This window comes from Danio rerio, chromosome 4 (assembly GCF_049306965.1).
Source record: "Danio rerio strain Tuebingen ecotype United States chromosome 4, GRCz12tu, whole genome shotgun sequence".
NCBI lineage: Eukaryota > Metazoa > Chordata > Actinopteri > Cypriniformes > Danionidae > Danio > Danio rerio.
Window position 1 is genome coordinate 75,520,086 of NC_133179.1, and position 24,349 is coordinate 75,544,434.

The 24,349-nt window shown below is 39.1% G+C and overlaps 1 protein-coding gene across 9 annotated transcripts; it reads left to right on the plus strand.

Annotated features, from left to right (window-relative positions):
• Positions 1 to 49: 49 nt before the first annotated feature.
• LOC137488774 (uncharacterized) lies at positions 50 to 14,556 on the plus strand. Of its 9 annotated transcripts, none has more exons than XR_012402913.1 (8): positions 50 to 791; positions 5,893 to 6,066; positions 6,152 to 6,325; positions 9,079 to 9,132; positions 9,347 to 9,520; positions 9,877 to 9,907; positions 9,994 to 10,239; positions 10,344 to 12,680. XR_012402913.1 is itself a non-coding variant. In XM_068215959.2 (8 exons), exons 1-8 carry the CDS (start codon positions 679 to 681, stop codon positions 10,412 to 10,414), a joined length of 1,053 nt encoding a protein of 350 aa, XP_068072060.1. In that variant the 5' UTR covers positions 50 to 678; the 3' UTR covers positions 10,415 to 14,556. The 9 variants fall into 9 exon arrangements, 5 of the variants coding, with proteins under 5 accessions (XP_068072060.1, XP_073805170.1, XP_073805173.1 ...); XM_068215959.2 differs by having other exon boundaries at positions 9,877 to 9,923; positions 10,344 to 14,556; XR_012402914.1 differs by lacking the exon at positions 9,079 to 9,132 and having other exon boundaries at positions 10,344 to 14,556.
• Positions 14,557 to 24,349: the final 9,793 nt, after the last annotated feature.

Consider the following 24,349-nt stretch of genomic DNA (forward strand, 5'->3'; position numbering starts at 1 on the left):
GCTGATGAAGGGCAATGTGATGTTCTATGAGGAGGACCTGATTGAGAGCGGCATAGACGTCACTGACGCCTCGGTGTATTCTGGGATCTGCACTGAGATCTTCAAGGAGGAATCTGTGATTCAGCAGAGGAAAGTCTACAGCTTCATCCATCTCAGCTTTCAGGAGTTTCTGGCTGCTTTCCATTTGTTTCACTGCCATGTAACAAAGAAGAGAAAACAGCTGAAGTTGATGTTTGACAGAGGATATTCAGATGATGAAGATGAGTGGATGGATGGTAATGAATCTGAACATTCATATAATCAATATCTACACTCCAGCTCTGAGAACTCTCTGTATGTTCTGCTCAGTTCAACAGTTAATAAAGCTCTCTGGAGTAGTAATGGTCATCTGGATCTGTTCCTGCGGTTCCTACTGGGCGTCTCACTGGAGTCCAATCAGAGACTCTTCCAGGATCTGCTGCCACACACAGAGAAGAGCTCAGAGAGTATCAGAGAAATCACACAGGACATTAAAGACAAGATTAAGAGAGAAGATGGACTCTCAGCTGAAAGATCCATCAACCTGTTCCTCTGTCTGCTGGAGGTGAAAGATCAGACTCTGGCCAGAGAGATTCAGGAGTTTGTGAAATCAGACAAACACTCAGAGGAGAAACTCACTCCTGCTCAGCAATCTCCTACATGATTGAGATGTCAGAGGAGCCGCTGGATGAGTTTGAGCTGAAGAAGTTCAACACATCAGATGAGGGAAGACTGAGACTGATACCAGCTGTGAGAAACTGCAGAAGAGCTCTGTGAGTATTCATTCATTCATTCATTCATTCATCACAGAAGATCTGTCACAGATCACAGAAGTTAGTCTGCACTTAATTCATTTGAAACGCACAGTTAGTTTGTCAATTTTGACATATTTGCTTGCAAATTAGATTTCTGAAGCTGTATTGTCCTCCACTTTAAAGTTTTCGTGAAGTACTGTAAAATTGGAATTATTTTTTATTAGAATTTTGATATCTTAACTGAAACATGAACAGAGGGCAGGACAAAGAGTAGCTCCTCCATTTAACAAAAAAACACAGCCAATAGTGTTGTTTTCTCACAGCACTGTTCTGCACAGCACTGGTCTAAAAGAATATGGAGTTTATACTGCTCACTTGGTAATAAATTCTCCAAAGCCATTTTCAACATTATGAGTTGTTTAGGATCTTCTTTACACAGATTGGGGAAGGACGGCCCTTCAATTCTAGAAGATCTTGGAGGAAGGCTAGCATGATAGCTTGGCTCAGATTCCACTTGAAATCCTAATACAGATAATGGAACTGAAGGCCCAGAAACATGAGGCAGAGTATTATGCTGTAATACTTGGTTAGTTTGGTGTAGCTGCTGGGTAGGTCTCACTGGCAAAGGGGAAGACAGACTTGACATAACTAACTGGGATGAAGGCTGAACATCATGAAAGGCAGTTTGAACACACATCGTGCCAGTTAAAACATTTTCTGGTATGCCAACTTGACTTTGCTGTTGAACATGGCTAGTCAAACCTCCAGCTTGTGCTGTAAATGGTGCAGATGCTCGATTACGTATAAGATATGCTGAAGGTACAGGTAGAGAGTGTAACTGACTATTAGAGCACTTGTGTCCAACTCCTGGATTATGCAAAACCTGCTGAAAGTGTGGTTGACACTGGGATGAAGCTAAAATCCCATGGAAATCTGGTGATTCATTGGGATTGTCAAATGTGTATACATGTGGCCTGCTTCTGGAGGCCAAAATCCAGGGTAAACTGGGCCAAACAGTGAGGGATTTAAACTCCAATAAGGTATTAGTGGTTGCATTGTAGCTCTAGTTGCATGGGATTGTGGTAATTGCTGCTGGTGCACATCAACTCCATAATATGAAGCAGGTAATATAGGGGACACAAACTGATTGGCTAAAAGCTGCAAATTTAGACCCAGGGTAGGCAACTGTGCCACATGAGAATCTTGGATTACAGGCAGTTGCCTTATCATGGTCTGATTTACAGAGATCACATCAATGAGGCACAAATTCACTTGTGGAACAGTCAAAGGAGCAATCAATTGAGACTAAGGGGTAGGTACCATAGAGGGGGGAGGGAGAGGCAAAGATAACTGTGTGCTCAAACAAGATTGTTACTGTGATTCAGAAATAGCTTGCTCATGTTGTTACTCCTGCAGGTGATGCCGTAACTCTTGAACTAATGTTCCAACTGTGCCAGTCACAGTAAAAGGTGCAAGAGAAACCATTTGAGGCGAGGAAGGTGCAAATAAATGTTGGCTATTTGCTTCAGTTGACCAGGAAAAAAATTCGATTAACTTTACTGTTCATCTGCTTAACACTTTGTTCCAACTCCATTACACATTCCTTTAACCGCTTCATCTCCTGAAAAATGGAATTAAAGGTTTCTGCTTGACTCTTTGCCTGAATTTCAACACTGCTCTGGACTGGAGCTGAGGTAACTGAATGACTGGTTTGATGAGACTTCAAACTGAGAATGGTACTCTATTATTTTGATCTCGATCCATTGCAACACTCAACTCTGGGTCGAAGGACTATGTAAGAAATTAGGAAGGTAATGCTGACTCGCAGGGGGAGTATCACAATGGAGTGTTAGTCAAAACACACAAAAGATCCATTTGGTTGGATTTTATTCACCAATGCCAGTACATAACTTTTCACATGGTATCAGACTGGTTTCTAATCATAAATACATAAAGACAAAGCAAACAAATAGATCAATAAACTGCATAAACGATACTCCATAAATAAACACTACAAGAAAACATAACTCGCATTTGCACCCAGCCACAACACCACATGAGGAGTCCAGAGCAGGGAAAGACCAGAGCATACTGCTACTATAAAGATAATCAATGATATACGTCTAAACACAGATTCAGGTAAAATAACAGTGTTGGTATTGCTCGATCTCAGTGCTGCATTTGACACTGTCGATCACAGCATACTTCTGGATAGGCTGGAAAACTGGGTTGGGCTGTCTGGGACAGTCCTCAAATGGTTCAGATCTTACCTTGAAGGGAGAGGTTACTATGTCAGTTTAGGTGACCATAGGTCGAGGTGGACACCCATGACATGTGGAGTCCCACAAGGCTCGATTCTGGCACCTCTCCTGTTCAACCTTTACATGCTCCCTCTGAGCCAAAATGAGAAAGAATCAAATCTCCTACCACAGCTTTGCTGATGACACTCAGATCTACCTAGCCTTACTGCCTAATGACTACAGCCCCATTGACACCCTCTGCCAATGCATTGATGAAATTAACAATTGGATGTGCCAAAATTTTCTTCAGTTAAACAAAGAGAAAACTGAAGTCATTGCGTTTGGGAACAGAGATGAGGTTCTCAAGGTAAATACCTTGGCTCCTTGGCTCTAAAGGTCAAACGACAAAAAATAAGGTCAAGAATCTTGGTGTGACTCTTGAGTCAGATCTGAGTTTCAACAGTCATGTCAAAGCAGTCAGTAAATCAGCATACTATCATCTCAAAAACATAGCAAGAATCAGATGCTTTGTTTCCAGTGAAGACTTAGAGAAACTTGTTCATGCTTTTATCAGCAGCAGGGTGGATTACTGTAATGGACTTCTCACTGGTCTTCCTAAAAAGACAGTCAGACAGTTGCAGCTCATCCAGAACGCTGCAGCCAGAATTCTGACCAGAAGCAGGAAATCAGAGCACATCACACCTGTCCTCAGGTCTTTACACTGGCTGCCAGTTACATTCAGAATAGATTTTAAAGTATTATTACTGGTCTATAAATCACTAAATGGCCTAGGACCTAAATACATCACAGATATGCTGACTGAATACAAACCCAACAGATCACTCAGATCTTTAGGATCATATAAACTAGAAGTTCCAAGAGTTCAGTCAAAGCAGGGTGAATCTGCCTTCAGCCACTAACAGCGCCCCTTGCTGCTGGAATCAGCTTCCAGAAATGATCAGATGTGCTCCAACATTAGGCACATTCAAATCAAGACTGAAAACACATCTGTTTAGCTGTGCCTTTACTGAATGAGCACTGTGCTGCGTCCGACAGATCGCACTATTATGTTTTTCGTTTTCTTTTTCATTCTTTTATTACCTATTTTAACTCATTTTAATTTGTTTTTATCTGTTTTTAATCATTTTTATTGTCTGCATTTTATTTTCCTAAACTTGTCTTTTTTATTCCTGTTTATGTAAAGCACTTTGAATTGCCACTGTGTATGAAATGTGCTATATAAATAAACTTGCCTTGCCTTGCCTTGCCTTACTCTGAAGCCACACCATTTAAAGGGGCTAATGATTAGGGTGATAAGGTGCAGCTGTGAACCATGTGGTAGGCCTTCAATGCATGCATCAGAGAGGGTTAACATACAGTGGGCAGGGCTTCAGGGAACATGTCATAGAGATTTTCTACACTATTGACCTTATTCTCAAATGTGGAAGTGCGCCTGTTTTCGCGATTGTCTTAGAACTTCCGTTTTAGTCGCCTATGGGAGAAATGACAAGAAATAATAAACGGCAAAAAACGGTCAAACTTCTTGCTCTACAAACAAATGTTTGCATGACTATACAGACCCAGTAGAATAATATAATAAGGAAATATCAGTTTGCAACATCAAACAGCAAAACGAGCAGTTTTTAATGTCTAAAAATGAATGGAAGTGAATGAGACCGGAAGTCTCGAGCCAAAAAGATTCAAATGGCAGTGCCCGCTCGTCTGTGGAGAATAAGGTCAATAACTGCATCCCAAATGGCACACTATGCACTCATGCACTATGTACTTATGCACTTAAACACTCAACAGCACAGTATGTGTATGTAGTGTCGTCCCAAATAGAACACTAATGTTTTTTTACAAAGCAGAAATTCAAGCCATTTCACCTGATGACGTTTGCCAAATAAGTGAAAGAAATGATCAAAGTACCTAATAATACCTGCCATGAGTATAACCGCATTCATCGGGAGGCGCTATAATCACTCTCATGGGAGAATACTGCTTTCACAATCCAAAGTAAAGTAATCCAACATGAGTGCCCAAAAGCTCAGCCTCTTCCGTTACGTAAGCAAAGCAGCGGCTGTTGAGTGTGTAAAGTGTCCATCATTACACACTTCATTTTAGCGGCAGAATGAGTGCATCATCCGGGTAATTAAAGTGCACTTATTATTGTTAGAGTTTTCTGTCTGAACGCACTACATACACTATTTATACTACAAAATGGCTTAAAATAGTGCATAAGTGTGCGATTTGGGACACACCTTAGTTTTCTCTAGATTTCCTTAAAACTAACATACTAATACTAGCATTTGAAAAACTTTAGGTTCAAAAGACATTTAAGAAAGAGCAATGCAGGTTATCGCACAGTGCTCTGGGCGATAAACAAAGTAAGCTATACAATGCACACCGAGTGGTCCATTTTGTGTTACGCTCAAATTATCTGTGAAACTTTATATTGTTTTTACATCTGTTACTTTCCTAGTCCGACTATGGTGACTGTTAATTTTATTGTATCAGTTTTGTGAAGTTTAAGTTTGCTTATTGAGCAGTTAGCATATATGTAAGAAATGCCTATTGCAATTTATTCATTATTGTTTATTGTATATATATTTACTTCAGTGTTCATGAAGCAAGGATTTTATAGAAATGTTTTGTGTTGTATTTTGGAATATATTAAACTAGTTTAAAAGCTAATAAATCTCATATAATAATTAGAATATTTCATTCATTCAGATCTAGGATGTGTTGTTTTAGTGTTCCCTTTATTCTTTTGAGCAGTGTATTTTTTCACTTTTACTTTTAACACTCTTAAGACTCTAATACTCAACAGTGCTCATTTCTTACTGCTGATTTTGTTTTTTGTTCTGTCCTCTACACAGGCTACAGTTCAGTAATCTTACTGTTCAGTGCTGTGAGAGTTTGTCTTCAGTTCTACAATCCTCAAACTGTGTGCTGAGAGAGCTGGACCTGAGTAACAATGACCTGCAGGATTCAGGAGTGAAGAAGCTCTCTGATGGACTGAAGAGTCAACACTGTAAACTGGACACACTGAGGTCTGAATTCAAACACCTGATTGAATGATTGATTGATTGAAAATAATTATTATTTACATCAGATGAATTACTTCTTCTTTCTCAGATTGGTCATGTGTAATCTCTCTGCTGATTCCTGTGAGAGTTTGTCTTCAGCTCTACAATCCTCAAACTGTGTGCTGAGAGAGCTGGACCTGAGTAACAATGACCTGCAGGATTCAGGAGTGAAGAAGCTCTCTGATGGACTGAAGAGTCAACACTGTAAACTGGACACACTGAGGTAAAATAAATGTTTCCATAAAATAAATGCTGCCACAATTTACTTTTACATTCTGAAATGCCACAAAGTACAATGAGGTGAGATTTTAATCTTAATTTTAAGTGACCATCAAATGTAGACTGTATTTCTAATTATAGGAATAGATCGCATTTATTCTTTATAAGTCAGTTTAGAGTTTTATTTATATCGAATACCAAACTTGGAATACCAAATTCCAAGTGGATGCTGCACACTGGTGGTGGTGTGGAGAGACCCCCCTCATGATTGTGAAGCGCTTTGGGTGTATGGGCATAAACAATTAATGCGCTAAATAAATACACATTACATTACAAACTCCACTTAGAATTTCACCCCCCGAGTTTCGGTTAGTGTCTGTGAGAATTATCTCGACACTATAAAGTTAGTAAGAGGATGCTGGGTTAACTAATACTCGATTAACCCTGCTCACTAGTACTAAAAGAGTAGTTGATTTAGTCATTTCTATACAACTTACTAATATCCGTGATAAAAGGTCTTCATGCTGTCGTGCCACACTGCTCCGTACAGTCAAATGCACCTTAACAATCTATATAATCATGTCACAACATAGAGGTAGTGCAGACTCCATGTAATCTACTGAATATAATGATTTCAGAATGAATCCAATATTAAGACTTTATTCTTCAGATGAAAGTGTATCATGCCAATTCAGAAATGTACAACATCAATTATATAATTAAAGGCGCAAGCAGCATTATGGGGGTTCACGCATTAAAAGACTTTTAAGCCAGAATTTATGGCTGACATTAAACACATCCACGATAGACAATGCTGACACGCGGGCAAAACGTTATGGTTAAACTATTATATCAATAATAGTCTTTAGTCATTCTTATTTATACACACTTTGTGCCACATTTAGAAATTTGTCCTAAATAAAACATATTGTTTTCTACTTGGCTTTCTTTTGCTATTTATATACATAAAAACCAGCTTTCCGTGTAATTATGTCATAAGTTAAAAAAATAAATATGTGTATGTAGTTTGAATGTTAAGCTTGGACCAAGTCTGATATTAAATGCAAAGCAGTGTTTTTACTATAAATTAGGCCTATCAGTAACTAATAAGTGTTTTTTTTCTGCAGTTTTATTTTGGTATGTTGTGAAAAGAAGACAGCAGCAATAAGTGATCTTGTGCTGCCATCTAGGGGCTAAAATGGTAATTGAACCACAGTTATATGTCACATATGCACACCAGATTTTGTCAAGTTTTGAGTTTTCTTTTTTGTTAACAGCCGTGTAAGTGCCTGTAGACACACTCCTTCTGTGATAGAGCCTGTTACAGCTATTAAAAGTGGAAAGTTCAACTTATTTTTAATAGTTATTGATCTACTCAGTCCAGAGATTACCACAACACTGGTTTCAGGGCAATTGATCAAAAAACCAAGGACTAGTTCACAAAAGTTATTGTTTAAAATTTCTTTAAAAATTTTACTGAGCTCAAGGACCATGAGTCCAATATGCCCATCAAATTTAATTTCGATCGCTCATTATAAACTTTGTTAAATGGCCAATCTTGTCCCTGCAGGGTTTAGCTCCAACTTGCCTCAACACACCTGCCTTGGTGTTTCAAGTATACCTAGTAAGAGCTTGATCAGCTTGTTCAGGTGTGTTTGATTAGGGTTGGAGCTAAAATCTGCAGGACACCGGCCCTCAAGGAACAATTTGGTGACCCCTGTTATAGTATGTCGTGACAACTTGGACAAATACACTGCATGGCACATTTCAAGCTGATTAGACAAACGGTTGTACGGTTAGGGGTTTTTACATGTTTTTTTTTAACTTTGTAGCGCCACCATGTGGCCAAAGTCCGCAGGTTTTTTAATGTGCCTTCAAAATGATCCTGCCTACAGGATCCCAAAGATATTTTTGTACCTTTCCATTAAATTTTCAAATCATAACAAACCATCATAAATCAATGACAATAAAAGTTTCACAAAGACCCTTGCCTGACTATAAGTTGATGTGAAGACCATTTTACCTTTAGTGGAGCATCTGGCAAAAATCTTATCAAAGCCAACACCCAAATCAACAGATACAAGGTAAATTGTGAAAGTGAGACCACTTTACCAATTACACAGAGACATTTAAAATGACAGCAATTATAAATGTTGGGCTACAAGATGCACCATGATCTCTGATGGTGAAGGTAAGGTCGAGTGCAGAGAAGAGGGCTCAGGATGGGATGACAGATGAACAACTGGTTTCCTGGCTTGTGAAGTTCCACAACAGTTCTTGGGGTCAGATATTATGGAGAAATTTAACAATCCTTGCGTATATTTTATTTTGTATGTTTAATCAATGTGTGCATTTTTTATTTCAAGTGTGAGGTCAAATGTGAAGAACAAGTTTGTTTAAAGGGCACCTGTTCTTTAAAGATATAATGTAGCTCTTAAATTTTTGCTCAAAATATCATTGGTTCATGTTCCTTGGGATTTTTGGGGCATGTCTAAAAAGAGCTGATTTTGTGCACTCAGCAATAAGATCGAACAACAGACTAACAAACAACTAATTTTTTTAAATTCCTTTAGGCAGTTCTACTGACAGTTTTAATGGCCTCATGACAAGCATGTTTCTGACTGGTTTATGGAATTATGTTGGTTTGGTAAAGACAAGTTGACATAACACAGACATAACAAACTATGTTGACTTTGCATTTACAATGGCACAACTGAGCTAATAAAACTTACGCCCAATCCTAATTCTTTCCCTTAGCCTTTCCCCTTCCCCAGAACGAAGATTTTTCAGGACCACACTTGAAACCAAGGGGTAAGAAAAAACAATTGGAATTGGGCCGTAATGACAATTGTCAAAAGCATTCATAAAAGCTCTCAATATGAACACCCCTTCCAAGTAAAGTGTTTACACTTCCTTTTGTGACTAAAACTGAAGATAATATCAGCTTCTGCCGAGATGACTGTGTGTTCGTGCTGTCTGTCTGTCAGACTAATATGATGTGGATTGTTTGTGTTTGTGTGTGTAGGTTGTCTGGCTGTATGGTGACAGAGGAAGGCTGTGGTTTTCTGTCTTCAGCTCTGACTTCAAACCCCTCACACCTGAGAGAGCTGGATCTGAGCTACAATCATCCAGGAGATTCAGGAGTCAAGCTGCTCTCTGAACAACTGGAGGATCCAAACTACACACTGCACACACTCAAGTATGTGGAGCAGCACTTACATGATTCTGTTTTGTGATTTTCACCTCCGAGGTATATGGTGGATAAACTGCTGTATATTTCTACATTCTGGAGACGGTTTTAGTTCACGTCCAGTTCTCACACTTGTCCTTCAAGATAGTAATGAATTTCAGAGTATAGTTGCAGCTTCAGCAAAGACACTGTCCACTGTGCTTCATTCACAAGTGCATCATTTGCAGAGCACAGATATAACTGTTGCTAATAACAGACTCAAGAGCTTACACATGCTGTTTTATTACAGCTGTGTGTGTGTGTGTACACGTTATAAGCTGATGTTTTTTTTTATTGACTGAAAGTGAATCTGTGTGTGTTTACAGTCTGGATCTTGGAGGAGAGACGAGGATTACAGTAGGAGTGCATAAATGTAGGACTACACACACACATGGCTGTGGTGAGTGTTGTTGTGTTATAAATGTGTGTGTTCTTGTGTGCAGATGCCTGCTTTCTCACTCTGGATCCAAACACAGCAAACACTCGTCTTATTCTGTCTGAGGAGAACAGAAGGGTGGAGTGTGTGGAGATGAATCAGCCGTATCCTGATCATCCAGACAGATTTGATGATCATCCTCAGGTGTTGTGCAGAGAGAGTGTGTGTGGACGCTGCTACTGGGAGATTGACTGGAGTGGAGATGAAGTGGAAATATCAGTGTCGTATAAGAGCATCAGGAGGAAGGGATATGGTAAGTGTAAGTTTGGAAATAATGATCATTCCTGGAATTTGCTCTGCTGTGAGGCCAGTTTCTCATTCGGACATAATAAGAGACGGGTTGATCTTCCTGTACAGCCGCTCAGCAGGAGAATAGGAGTGTTTGTGGATCACAGTGCAGGAACTCTGATCTTCTACAACATCTATAGAGACACAATGAGCCTCATCCACTCAGTCCAGACCACATTCACTGAGCCGCTCTATCTTGGGTTTAGTGTTTTTAATCCTGGATCATCAGTGAAACTGAGCTGAAGACTGAGACTGAGGATCCTCTGCAGGATCAGTCAATATCAGTGAGATGATCAGGAGTAATCAGATTATGGGACAATAGACATTACGTCATCTTTTCCTTTATTGGTTAAGAGCAGGATTATTTTCATCTAAAAAAAAAATCAGATGTTTTATAAATTCTTCAGAATAGTTTTTTTTCTTCATTTATGTCCCATTTGTGTGGTTTTTGGATTCAGTGTTTGTTCAAAATATTATTTTATTTTCACCTCGCTTTGCTGTAGAATGAAAGTAAGCTGTTAAACACTTTACCTTTTTTTGTGGTTGACACTGAATCTGTTCACTCTGATCAACTACAGTCACTAAAACTAAACATATAACACTAAATCGAAATGTATTCACAAAGTAAAAACTAAACTAACACTATCAACACCAATAACGAAACAAACTATAACTAAAGCGAAATTTATATCAAATGCAAAAATTTTATATCAAAATAAAACTGATGTAAACACTCCAAACTCAAATAGTCTTTGTGCAGAATCTGCATGGAGTTTGGGTCATGTGTGTTCAGGAAACTCTCCTGATTTGAGCTGCAGATGCCTTGATGTGTTTAAAGGTGCAGTAGGTGATCGTCTTCAGAAGCATGTGTTGTTGTTGATTACAGTAAGTGATCTAAATGTGTTTTTATGTATTTTTATATTTTGGGTGAGGCATAAAACTAAAAAATGTTCATCCAATTAAATAGAGTCAGACCGACATCTCTCATAATTCAGATAAGTAGCCCAGCCTGTCTGTCAGCAAATGCAGATTTGAACAACTGCGCAGCCTTTTGTACGCAGCTCCGCCGCACGTTCACGAGAGACAGCACGCGCGAGATCGGTGAAAACCTGCTGAATCAAAACTTTTTAAAAACCTGAATCAATATTGGAGTTACTTTTGCACGCTGGAGAAAACATGACAAGGGGCGGGATTAAACAGGATGATTAGACATTAAAAAAGCAAACGATTGCTTCGTGTTTTAAAGTTCTGTTCAGAGAGGTCGTGTTTTGATCCTCGATTGGTCTCATGTAGTCAAGTGATGCGATTTCGCAGATCAGAGTTCACCAAGATTGAACTTTGCACCACAGCAACCTGCGAAACTTAACGCATGACCCTGCGTTTCCGGTCTGACTCATTCGCCTGCGTATGAATGTAAGTGTATGGGAGGAAAAGTCAAGTGTGATCACAGCTTACTCTTAAAGTTAAGCGCGCACACTGCGACTATAAAAAGGCATGATAAATGGAGCACTGATATTACGAGTGACCATGGCAACATCTTATAAAAGAGATCAGCATTTCTTTCTCCAGCTGAACTTGATGTGCTCATGCAGAGTTATAGCAAATATGAGCGTATATAGTGAAACAGAGACAGTGAGCGTGGGAAAACAGCTGCTCAAGTTAATGCGCAAGTATACATTTAAAGTATTTAAATAATTAAGTATAATAAAATAAGTCATGTGATAAAGTGGGGAATTGGCCGTAATTTTGAAGTTGTTTTAGACATAATTGCATTAAATGACATAAAATGGGCTACTGCATAGTGTCTATAACGCATCTGACAAAACAAGAATGCAGATAACCTTAACTTAATGTTCTGTGGAAATGTTTCATTTAAGGTTCCCACTTTTACACAGTGTTAATAGATGTAAAAGTGCACTTGTGTGTGTCTGCCTTTATTATTGATCAGTGGTAGAGGCTGATATGACATTTAAAATGTGAGTGTAACCCACTGGTCTTATGCCACCCAACCCGCTCCGAGCTGGATTCGAGACAGCGATCTTCTGCATGAGTCGGTTGCTCTACCAAGGAGGCTAAAGACCATGGCCTCTAGCATCTGTCGCTAGAGCACCTTTAGAGGTCAGAGGAGTGAGGTTTACCTGCACAGCACACACTAGCTGGCCTCTGTTACATAAGCAGAACTAAACAATAGTTTTTAGCAACCCGGGCTCATTGTGGAAACGTAGCCCCGCGGACGTTTCTGCGGACCATGATTTACGTCCCAGGAGGTACGTATTCGAGCGGTTTTTTGTTTTCGCGGATCCGCGAGAGGCCGCTGTGCGCGCTTTTTCGCGTCTCGGGCGGGCGCCTCTCGGAAGCGCGCGGCGTTCGCGCCCGCGCCATTCTCGCGCGAAAAGCCGCCGTATCGAAAAAATAAAAATAAAAAGCAAAAGCCCTCGTCTTCGACCGCGTTTTCGGATCCCGCCGCGTTCTCGCCCTCATTTTCCGGATTCCGTTTTTTGTCTCACCTGATTTCCGGAACCCGCCGTTCCCCGGACTCGATCCCGGTCGTCGTCCACGGCGGCCGGCTCTGGCTCCTCCTCCTCCGGGGCCTCCGCTCCGCCGACGCAACGCTGTGAGCTAAGTGGACAAACTGATTGCGTCGGGAAAGCCCTCCACTCGGAGGTGAGCCGTCGGCCGGTGAGCGCCACACCGCCCCGCAGCGTTTGCTCGAAAAAAACCAAACGCGGCCTTTACGTACCTCTGGCCATGTAAATCGCGGTCTCCAGAAACGTCTGCGGGGCTACGTTTCCAGAATGAGCTTGGGTTGGTTTTTAGAAAGAATAATAATCCCATTAATCTAGTAACAGTACATGTCGAAGCTCAGTGAATTTAAGCTAATTATTTATGAAAAAAAGGGCAAGCCATTCTCATACATGACTTTGTTCCGTGTGTGACTAAAATGTAGGCAATAGCTGTTTCCATTTAAATATATTACATAAATTTATGTGCAAAACTGAATTATCGCATAAAAGACGTACAAATAAAGCAGCGTTTCCATCCAACGAGTCAAAGAGAACTAAATCAACACTTCCTGGTTATCTGGCGCCAAATATCAACAGTAAAAACAGAATTTACTGTGGTAGAAGAAGCTGCGTCAATCATTTATTTATTTAATAAATGACTTTCACCTCACAAGACAATGCTGACACACAATGAACACGTGATGGCATTTGATGCGGAGAACAGACGCTCTTAACATGCTCCAGCTGCTCTGGAGGTCCTTAATAACATAATAGCACTAATACTGAAACAGCTGAGGTGTTTTAGAACGAGCAAATCAACATGTCAGATGTGTTACAGTGTGCTCAGCCTGCTGGATTGTCCATTCACACACATTTCCATCATCATATGATCTCTTTTAACAAACCTCTTGTAATGCACATACTGGAGTTTGTTCAGTAAAAGTGTTTCCATCGTAGTTTATGCGCATCTTTTCTTATTGAATAAAAGTTTATCCTACTTAGCTATGTGTAACGGAGGCCAGCTAGTGAAGTGCTGTGCAGGTAAACCTCACTCCTCTGACCTCTAAAGGTGTTCTAGCGACAGTTGTTAGAGGTCATGGTCTTTAGCCTCCTTGGTAGAGCAACCGACTCCCATGCGGAAGGATGCCGGTTCAAAACCAGCTCGGAGCTGGTGGGGTTACATATGCGCATGTGTTTTATGCCTATATTCAAAAGTTATGTGCGTCTTGGTGTTTCCATCAATGGTTTTTATGCACATCTCCAAAATAAGCATTAAATAGGTGGGTGGAATCGTTAAGCTAGAAATACCGCTTCGTCTTTAAAAAAGGGGAGGAGAACGACAGAAACTGAGTTTAGAGAATAAACCTGCTCCTGACCAGGTTAGGTTCACAGAGTAATTGACCACAGTAACTGGAGAAAGCAGGGTAAGTCAAACCTGTTTCAGAGTCAGTCTGACAAACCTGCCACTCTGAAATGGAAAACTCAGAGTTTCTCTCATTTCAGGGTTAACATACTCTGAGTTTTCACTTAACCTCTTTTATGGAGGTTAAGTGGTGGTTACACCAGTGTAACCTCATGTTTAACCTCCAGTGTAACCAGTGTAACCTCCAGTTTATGGAGGTTACACCAGTATAGCCTCATGTGCTAACAAAGGCTGTTTCTCTGTCTTTGTTGATCAGCATTTCATGTTAATTTTTCATTACAGTGTTTTAGTTTGTTTCATTGTGCTGTCTGTACTTTTAAACATGAAACTCAATAAACAACTTTTCCTGCTTTAAGGCGTTGAGATTCTCTTTATCAATGCTGATAACAACTTTAATGGAGTCAGATGAATAACTGTACAGAACATGTACAGAAATAGCTGAAGATAAGAGGATAATGCTGCAGTCACACATCACGATTTGATCAGTGCAGCAACACAACAGCACACTTGTAGAGCCGGTGTGTGTGTGTGTGTTGTGCTGTAATTCTGTGTTTGAATAACACTGAATAACGGGAAGAGAGTGACAGGTGTGTAATCAAGAGCAGGACAACACTTATTTTGACCGTGGTAAAGAGCATGGTTGCGTCAAGCGTAAGGTGTTTGATTGACCGCTCGAGGGCGAAAAACGCCGGTGGATGACGTGGAACTTCACGAACAAGATCGGAGGTTTGGTGCTGTGTTTGAAATTAACGGCGGTTGACATAAACTGGTTTGTGACTGGATTGTGTGATTTATGGGGGTAACCAATGAAGATGAAATGGAGTTAGATGACTGGAGTTCAGGTTGTAATGGAAAAGTACAGGAAAGGAGAAGAAATGCACAACATGAAGGAACTTTGGGGACTAGCGTTAGTAAAAGGGCTTTGGATGGAAGCAGTTCGGATGAAGAAAATAGAACTGTTCGTAAAAAGGTAGTAAGAGAGGAGTATAAATGTAACGGAGGCCAGCTAGTGTGTGCTGTGCAGGTAAACCTCACTCCTCTGACCTCTAAAGGTGCTCTAGCAACAGAAGCTAGAGGCCATGGTCTTTAGCCTCCTTGGTAGAGCAACCGACTCCCATGCGGAAGGTTGCCGGTTCGAAACCAGCTCGGAGCGGGTTGGGTGGCGTAGAGCCGGCAGGGGTTACATAAAGTAATTCTAAAATTCAGAAGAGAGGATGAACATATGGATTTAAGCCCAATAGCAGTATCAAAAGAGTTAAAGAAAAAGCTAGGAGAAGTAGATACAGCAAAGTTTTTGAGAGATGGAAGCCTGCTACTGATTTGCAAAAGCGAGGATCAAAAAAACAAAGCGTTAAAACTGGATAATGTTTGCAAGAAAAAAGTGAATGAAAGAAAGATTTTGGGTCAGAAGCGGCCGAAACAGGGAGTGATAACTGGTATTTCAATTGAAGAAGATCTAGAAAAACTCAAACAAAGTATTTCGGGAGGTGAAGTGATTAGACTGAGAAGGCCTTATATTCCTACCCCACTCCGCTGCTACAGATGCCAAAGATATGGACATATAGCAGCGGTATGCAGAGGGAAACAATGATGCCCAAAGTGTGGAGGTGAGCATAGATTTGAAAACTGTGAGGAGAAGGAACAAGATAAATGCTGTAATTGTGGGGGCCATCATCGGGTAACATACGGTGGATGTGATGTAAGGAAGAAAGCAGTTGAAATTGAACAAATGAGAACTGTAAACAATTTAAGTTATGCAAAGGCAGTGAAGAAAGTCCAAAAACAAAGGAAAAGTGAAAGTACACAAAAAGCAAAAGAAATGGTGAGGAAAGAGGATGACCAAGTAGAAGAAAGTACAACACGGACACTTGATAAACTGATTTTGTTCATTGCTTATGTAATTAACTGTACTGATTAAGTCAAACACAAAACCGAGAAAGTTAAAATAATTGTGAAAGGAGCTGAAAAGTTTTTTGGAATAAACAATATATCATGGGGAGGTAATCAATAAAAGACTTGAAGCAGAGGGTAGAACAGGAGGAGCGGGAGATAAACCAAATTGAAAATTATACAATGGAATGCAAGAAGCCTATTAGCTAACGGACAAGAATTTAAAGGTTTTATACAAGGAATTAAGGATAAACCAGACATAATATGCATTCAAGAAACCTGGCTTAAACCAGTATTGGATTTTAATATTAAAGGGTATGAGAATGTTCGTAGAGATAGAGAGGAAGAGAATGGAGGAGGGTGTATAATATTTGTTAAACAAGGTATACAATATAAAGTTTTAGAGAAAGGGAAAATTTAGAAGTAACAGTAATAGAAGTATTTATAAATAAAGAGACTATTAAAATTATTAATTTTTATAACTCATGTAAAAGATTATCACTAGAAATTTTAGATGAATTGATGGTACATTTAGAAGGGAAAATTATATGCTGTGGAGATTTTAATGCTCATAGCATGATATGGGGTGATGGGAATGGATGCTTAAATGACGGAAGAGGTACAAGGATTAATGTAAGATCAGGAAAAGAAACTGCCATTGACCTAACGCTTGTTTCAAATTCCTTAGAAGGAATATGCTTATGGGATATGATTAGGGAAACCACGATAGGAAGTGATCGTTACCCAATATTAATTGAAATAAGAATAAGTATAGAAGATTATCAAGTAGGAGAAATAGAAAGATGGTGTTTTGAAAAAGCTGACTGGGAGACATTCAGAGATTTAAGTGAGGAAAAAATGATAAACATTGAAGTTGATGAAGATGTTGACAAGGTGAATAATGATATTTGTAATGCTATTTTGTATGCAGCAAATCAGGCTATTCCGAAGAAGGGGCATAAGAAAAAGAAGATTGTACCATGGTGGACAAATGAATGTGGTAAAGCAATTAAAATGTGAAATAAAGCTTTTAAAAAATTAAAAAAGAACCATAGTTTTCAGAATTTTATTCAATACAAAAGAGAACAAGCAAATGTAAGAAGAGTTATAAAAAATAGTAAAAAGGAATATTGGAGGAAATTCTGTAAAACAGTAGGAAGGGAAACAGAAATTAGGCAAGTATGGGGAATGATAAAAATAATGAGTGGAATAAAGAGAGAATTTAATTACCCAGTATTGAGACATGAAGAGAAAACTGCTGTGAGGGATGAGGAGAAAGCTCAAATGCTGGCAAAAAATGTTGTCGAAATTCATAAATCTGACAATATTTTTGAAGAGGGGAAAGGAGGAAAGTTAAGAACGTTATAAGGAACTAATACAAATTGAGGAAGGCAACAGTGAACAATTAAACATGGCATTTATGAAGACGGAATTAAATCGCGTACTGAGAAAAACAAAGACATCAGCTCCAGGCATGGATCAAATATGGTACATAATGTTAAGTCAACTTAGCGAAATATCTAAAGAAGTGTTATTAAGAATGTACAATAAAATTTGGGAGAAAGGGAAAATACCTCAAACATGGAAAGAAGCAATGATAATACCTATACAGAAACCAGGAAAAGATTGGACAAATCCAGGAAATTACAGACCAATTGCTTTAACATCTAATATTGGGAAAATAATGGTGAATGAAAGATTAATGTATTATGTAGAAAATAACATGTATTTCTCAATACAAGAGTGGGTTTAGGAGGGGAAGAAATACAATGGATCCAGTTGTGTGCCTTGAACATGACATTAGAAAAGCACAAATAAATAGGGAGAGTGTAGTGGCTGTTTTCTCTGATATAGAAAAAGCTTACGACATGATGTGGAGAGAAGGTTTATTAATTAAACTATAGAAGTTAGGTGTAAAAGGACAAATGTATAAATGGATTAAGGAATTTTTAGAAAATCGAACAATAACAGTGAAAATAGGAAATAGTTATTCAGAAAAATTCACAGTCGAAAATGGAACTCCTCAGGGAAGTATAATAAGCCCAATATTATTTTCGATGATGATAAATGACGTGTTTGAAGAGGTAGAGAGTGGGCTGGGAATGTCACTCTTTGCAGATGATAGGGCAGTTTGGAAAAGAGGAAGGAATATTGAATACATTGTTAGTAAATTACAAGAAGCTATAAATAATGTTGAGAAATTGTCACATAAATGGGGTTTTAAATTTTCAGTGGATAAAACAAAAATAATGATTTTTACAAAGAAAAAAATCGGAGATTATATTAAAGCAAAATTATATAATCAAGAACTAGAAAGAGTTAAACATTTTAGGTTTTTAGGAATTTGGTTTGATGAGAGAATTACATGGACAGTTCATATTCATAAAATAATAAACAAATGTAAGAAAATAATAAATATAATGAGATGTCTAGTAGGTAGTGAATGGGGAGTAGATAGGGTAGCATTAAAGGCAATTTATTGTGGGTGGATTAGATCGGTGATAGATTATGGGTGTGTTGTATATGGGTCAGCAGCAGAGACATCTCTTAAAAAACTAGACAAAATACAACATGAGGTATTAAGATGAAGTACAGGAGCAATTAAAACTACACCAATTACAGCACTACAAATTGAAATTCCAATGTTAAGTCTGAGATTTTTCCAACAGTCCCGGGACGTTTTTTGGAAAACCGAGTCGGATCAGTCTGAGGAGATATAGCAACCCGAGTCAGAATAGTTTGGAGGTCTGGTGTGAGTTTGGTGGTCATAGCTCGAAAGCTCTAGGAGGAGATAGAGTTTAATTTTTAGTTTCAGAAGAAAAATAACAATAAGTTTAAATAGCATTTCAGTAGTCTGGCTTTGACAAGCCAGCCTAATTAGTCCTACTGTACCCCTACCAGTAGTTAAACCATGGTTACTACCAGAGGCATCGGTAGATTTTACAATATTAGAAAAGAGAGAAAAGGATGAGGAGTGTAATCTATTTTATGTACAAAATATATTAATGAATTTTACAGTCATGTTAAAATATATACAGATGCCTCTAAGAGTTTAAATCGAGTAGGTGTGGCTTTTACAGTTCCTGAATTTCAAATATCAGTAGGAAAAAGGATTAGTGACGAAGTATCTGTATATACAGGAGAAATGATAGCACTTTTATTAGCAATTCAATGGGTAGAGGAGATAAGACCTTTAAAATCAGTAATCTGTTCAGACTCGAGTTCTTCACTTACAAGCTTACAATATAGTAATTCAGAAAGTAGACCAGACATTTTATTAGAAATAAAGCAAACCTTGTACAGAATTCAAATGATGGGTCTAACAGTAATATTTTTATGGGTTCCTGCTCATATCAAGGAAATGAAATTGCAGATAAGGAAGCAAAACAAGCTGTTAAAAATAATGACATCAATCTAAATGTAAGTATAATTAAAAGTGAAGTCAAGAGTATTATTAAGAAAAGAATGAAGGTGGCAAAGTCAATTGAACAATGAAAAAAAGGGCCGGTGGTTTTATAAAATTCAAAGGAAAGTAGGAGAAATGAGAAGTGCAGGAAAAAACTGGAGAGAGGAGATAATAATGTCCAGGATGAGATTTGGACACACAAAATTAAATAGTGCACTTTTTAAAATGGGGAAACATGGCACAGGACAATGTGAGTTTTGTGGACAAGAGGAGACAGTTGAACATGTGATATTACACTGCAAGAAATATGAAGATGAAAGGAGAGAACTTAGTAAGAATTTAAAAGAAATAAAAGTTCAATTCAAGTTAGATGACATCCTACAAAATAATTCAGGAAATAAATGTTTTACCTTTTTATTGAAATATCTTAAAAATTCGCATTTATAGGGGAGGATTTAATAAAAGAAAGCGGTAGGTGAGGGCTAAATCAAAATGATCCACACTCCATACCAGTTGGTGGCGGAAATACACCATTTTGTTGTTTGTCAACCGCCATTGAATTGAAGAAGAAGAAGAAGACAGTCATCTTCGATTTGAAGAACACAATGCTCTGCATCAGCTGCTACTGCTACAAAACAACAACTTCTCCAACAACAATTTCAGCAACTTCTCAACCTTCTACTTCAAATTGCCTCACGCAATGCAATCTCTGCGTCTTCAACCCAATTCTCCAACAAGATCACAGTCAAACCTAGATCACCATCCATGAACTCTGCCTAAACTCTCGATCCAAGCTGAACTCTCTTCTAGCGGTGCACCAGCGGTAACTTACATAAAACATTTTAAAGGGAAGCCTCACAAACTACAACTAAGATTAAATGTCCATCTTTTGAAAGATGAATCTAGCGTGAATGGAATGACTCACCTCTCAATCAAGGGTCCAGGCAATCCAATCCTTCAAACATTAGTCCACAACTTATTCATATATTGACAAACATCCATGTTAATCCTCCAAACTACTTACTGTAGTAGCGTCTCCAGTCATAACACTAGAGCTGCGTCCCAAATGGCACACTATACACTAATGCACTATGTACTTATGCACTTACACACTCAGCAGTATAGTATATGTATGTAGTGTCGTCCCAAATGGCACACTGATGTTTAGTTTTTTTACTAAGCAGAAATTCAAACCGTTTCCCTGATGACGTTTGACTGTCGCTAAATCAGTGAAATAAACGACCGAATTATTAAATAATACCTGCCGTGAGTATAACCGCATTCACCATCGGGAGGCGCTATAATCACTCTCATAGGAGAATTTTGCTTTGTCAATCCGAAATAAATAAAGTTATCCAACATGTGCGTCCGATAGCTCCGCCCCTTCTGCTACGTAGGCTAACCTGCGGTCGTTGAGTGCGTGTAGTGTCCATCATTACACACTTCTGTTTAGCGGCTGAATGAGTGCATCATCCGGGTAATTAAAGTGTACTTATTATTGTTAGAGTTTTCAGTGTGAACACACTGTTACTTACACTATTTATACTACAAAATGGCGTAGAATAGTGCATAAGTATGCGATTTGGGATGCAGCTTAGTTCTTTGCCAAGCAAAATGTCTGCCGGCCTTTTGCTGCAACTTTGATTGACACTCTTTTGCGCCAATAGCTAAAAGGAGAAGCGTCACCATCCAATAAAATCTCTCAAAAACTTGAGATGGTCCCACCCTCTCTCTTGACAAGCTTGGGAAAATTTTAATTTAATTGGGAAAAAAAAAACACATCTGCCACATCCGATAACAACTTAACTTCTAAAAAGATTACTCAGCTACTGAAAAACATTCAACGCATTAGGCATAGAAGTCCAATCGTAATATGCCCAGTCACTCATGTCCATACACTTATAAGCCATAAGCTTTTAATAGCAAGTCGGTTAGATGTGAAAACAGCAAAGAAACAAAACTTCCCGCTTTGACTACCACGAATGAGAGGAGGACATTTCTGACATCCCTAGTAGCAAAGAATTCTGGCCCAGATTTGGCAAAAAGCTGGCACAGCGGGCATTCATCCGGCACTGGCATACAGCATGTGGGCCAAACATGGCCCGGGTTTGGCAGAGGTGGCACCGTCTTTAAGGCGGCACACAAGATTTGGGCCAGATGAAAATCGTAGTATTTGGCCCAGATTAAAACATTTGAAAGTGGGCCATGTGAGTTTGGCCAGTCTTGACCCACATTTAAAATACACTAAAATCATTTTTGAGTAAAGAAAAAAAATTCCACCAATCAGGTCACTTTGAGAAAAAGCGTGCCCATAGTGTGCCTAAAGCGCAGCACTCCATGGGTTTATCAATTTCATTGCAATCGTGACACACCAACCTGTCTGGCCCAGTTCAGGCCCAGTTATGAGTTATTAACTTGGCTGAGACTTGGCCCAGATATGGTCTGTGTTTTGCCCTTGTCTGGAAGCCAGATTTGGTCAAGTCATGTACTGTAATTCACTGCGGCATGTGGGCCAAGCAAAACCTGATTGTGTGGGCCAGAGCTGGGCCAGAGAAATTTTGCTATGTGGGATGTCTGATGTTTCATCCATTGACTCTGCGTTAGATACATTTCAAGCAATTTCTATATCCCCAAGGGGTTTAAACTCCACTATAACTCCACCTACTCAGTCTTCAAGAGGTACATCAGGACCACTAGACCAGCAGATTTCCCATCAATCTGCCATCCGTAGGAGGGACGAATGTCCACCTCTACCATCTTTGCACATTGCGACAATGAGGCTATCGTACCATGCAGTAACAAAGGCACTTCCATACCCAGTTGCCCATGCTCTTATTAAGACGCCCCGCTTGGATATCAGCTAAAACAATTCATTGTGTTTGACATACATGTACCATGTTGTAATGTCATTTCTGATTCTCTCTTGTTTTTACACTCCACATCCATTTCTAAATACATTCACACTCTTTGCAAATGACACTTTTCCACTCACATAGCCCACACCCTCGATGCCATATTCACACTAGCCTTTTTTAATTTTTGAAGTCTTCTGGACTAAGTATGACATTTCAATCCAACAAAACACCTAACCATATCTGATCTAACTTTGCAGGATGCAGGATGGTATCCGTTCCCCCACACACCTATTCTAAACCTCTTAGCATTTTTACACCACAGAAGAGCAATATCACCACAGGGAAGCCCAGCGATCCTCTCCAGCCAACTTCCACCATCCTGCATTACTGGGTATAAGCATGACTCCGTCATTTTTATCCTATTTTCCTTCCTATTTAACATAGGAGCTCCTTCACTACCCTTCCCTGTTTTTCTAGCTTTAACTTTTTCTCTCCAAATTTGAACTATCCTATACTTCTATTCACTTTCATTCACCACAGCTCCAACCAATTCAGGGGTTGTCTCAAGTTTCAATTGCCACAACAGCAACGCTCTAAATAGCTCATATACACTTACAAATTTTCTAAATACCACTATCGTTGCAATACCCGCACTAATACAGCAGTAAATGCTTCTGCGGGAGCAAAAGTTGCCTCTATACTGACCCACTACACCACTGCAGCCGCAGAAACGCTCCGCAGAGTTGCACACCCATAGCACCACTGCTAGTGCAGTGACCCTCTAGCTAAGCCTTACGCCCCATTCACACGGGGCTTCAGCGTCAATGCTTGACTGAAGGCGTGTCTGAAGTTGGGGCAAACGCGATCGTCATAGAAGCGTCAGCCAATGAAATTCAGTCAGCAATAGGCCACTGTCTAGCTGGTGTATTTGCATACAGTGATCTGATTGGCTGACGCTTCTGTCGCCGCTTGAAAAGTTGAGCTGGTCCCAACTTCTGCAGCGAGCAACTTCTCTGAAGCGGCGCTGACGGATCCACAATGCAGTTTGGCAACGCCTTACGTCACCCGTTCAAAGTGAATGGGAAGCGTTGATTCTGACGCCCCGTGTGAATGGGGCATTATTCACCTTCATCTTTACATATCACTAAAGACAGTATGTAACATTTCTGCGGGAGCACTCGGTAGATACGAATATTTTGGTCTTTGGTTCTGACGCATTTGTTGCTTGAACGAGTCAATAAAAAAGTGAAATGTCCATACCTTTACAAATAAAGTTGGATATTCCAATCCATTTATTGTCCATTTTGTCAAAATTAAAAAAGTAAACATCAAAACAAACATAAACCCGTTCTCACAGTCATGCCGATCAAAAAGTTTGTTTGACCTTTATGGAACAAAATCAATGCCTAAAGTCTTGAATTAAAAAGCTTGTTGAATATCACAAACTGAAAAAAATAATACACCGTATTAACAAGTTCTTGCATTTTAATGACTTGAATTCCAGGGTTTGTATTTTTAGGTCCTGAAATTTAACATATCTGTTTATTTAAGCTGTGAATATTTCAACGAAAAATATTTCAAACACATTTTTATACTTAAAAATTCAATAATTCATATTCAATTTTCAGATTTCACTTAAAAAATATTCAATACCCTTTAAAAATACGATGTATAATATTCAAAAGGTCATTTTCAGTTCATTTTATTTCAGTTCAAATATTCGCTTCCATAAATTCAGTGGCTCAAATTCGACTGTTAAAATTCAACATTACATCCGGGAACTGCAGGAGAAGCAATAGATTGCAGAGTGAAGATCGCCAGCTGCTCTAGCTTTCACCAGCAGGTGGAGATGGAATAATGTAAGATTTTTAATCCAGTAAACAGGCGAGAAAAACACTATTAAAGGCACAAAAGTAGCATTAAATTTTAATATCAATACCTTGAACTTTATAAATAATAAAAAGTATGAGTAAAATGAGTAAATGAGGTTTTAGTCA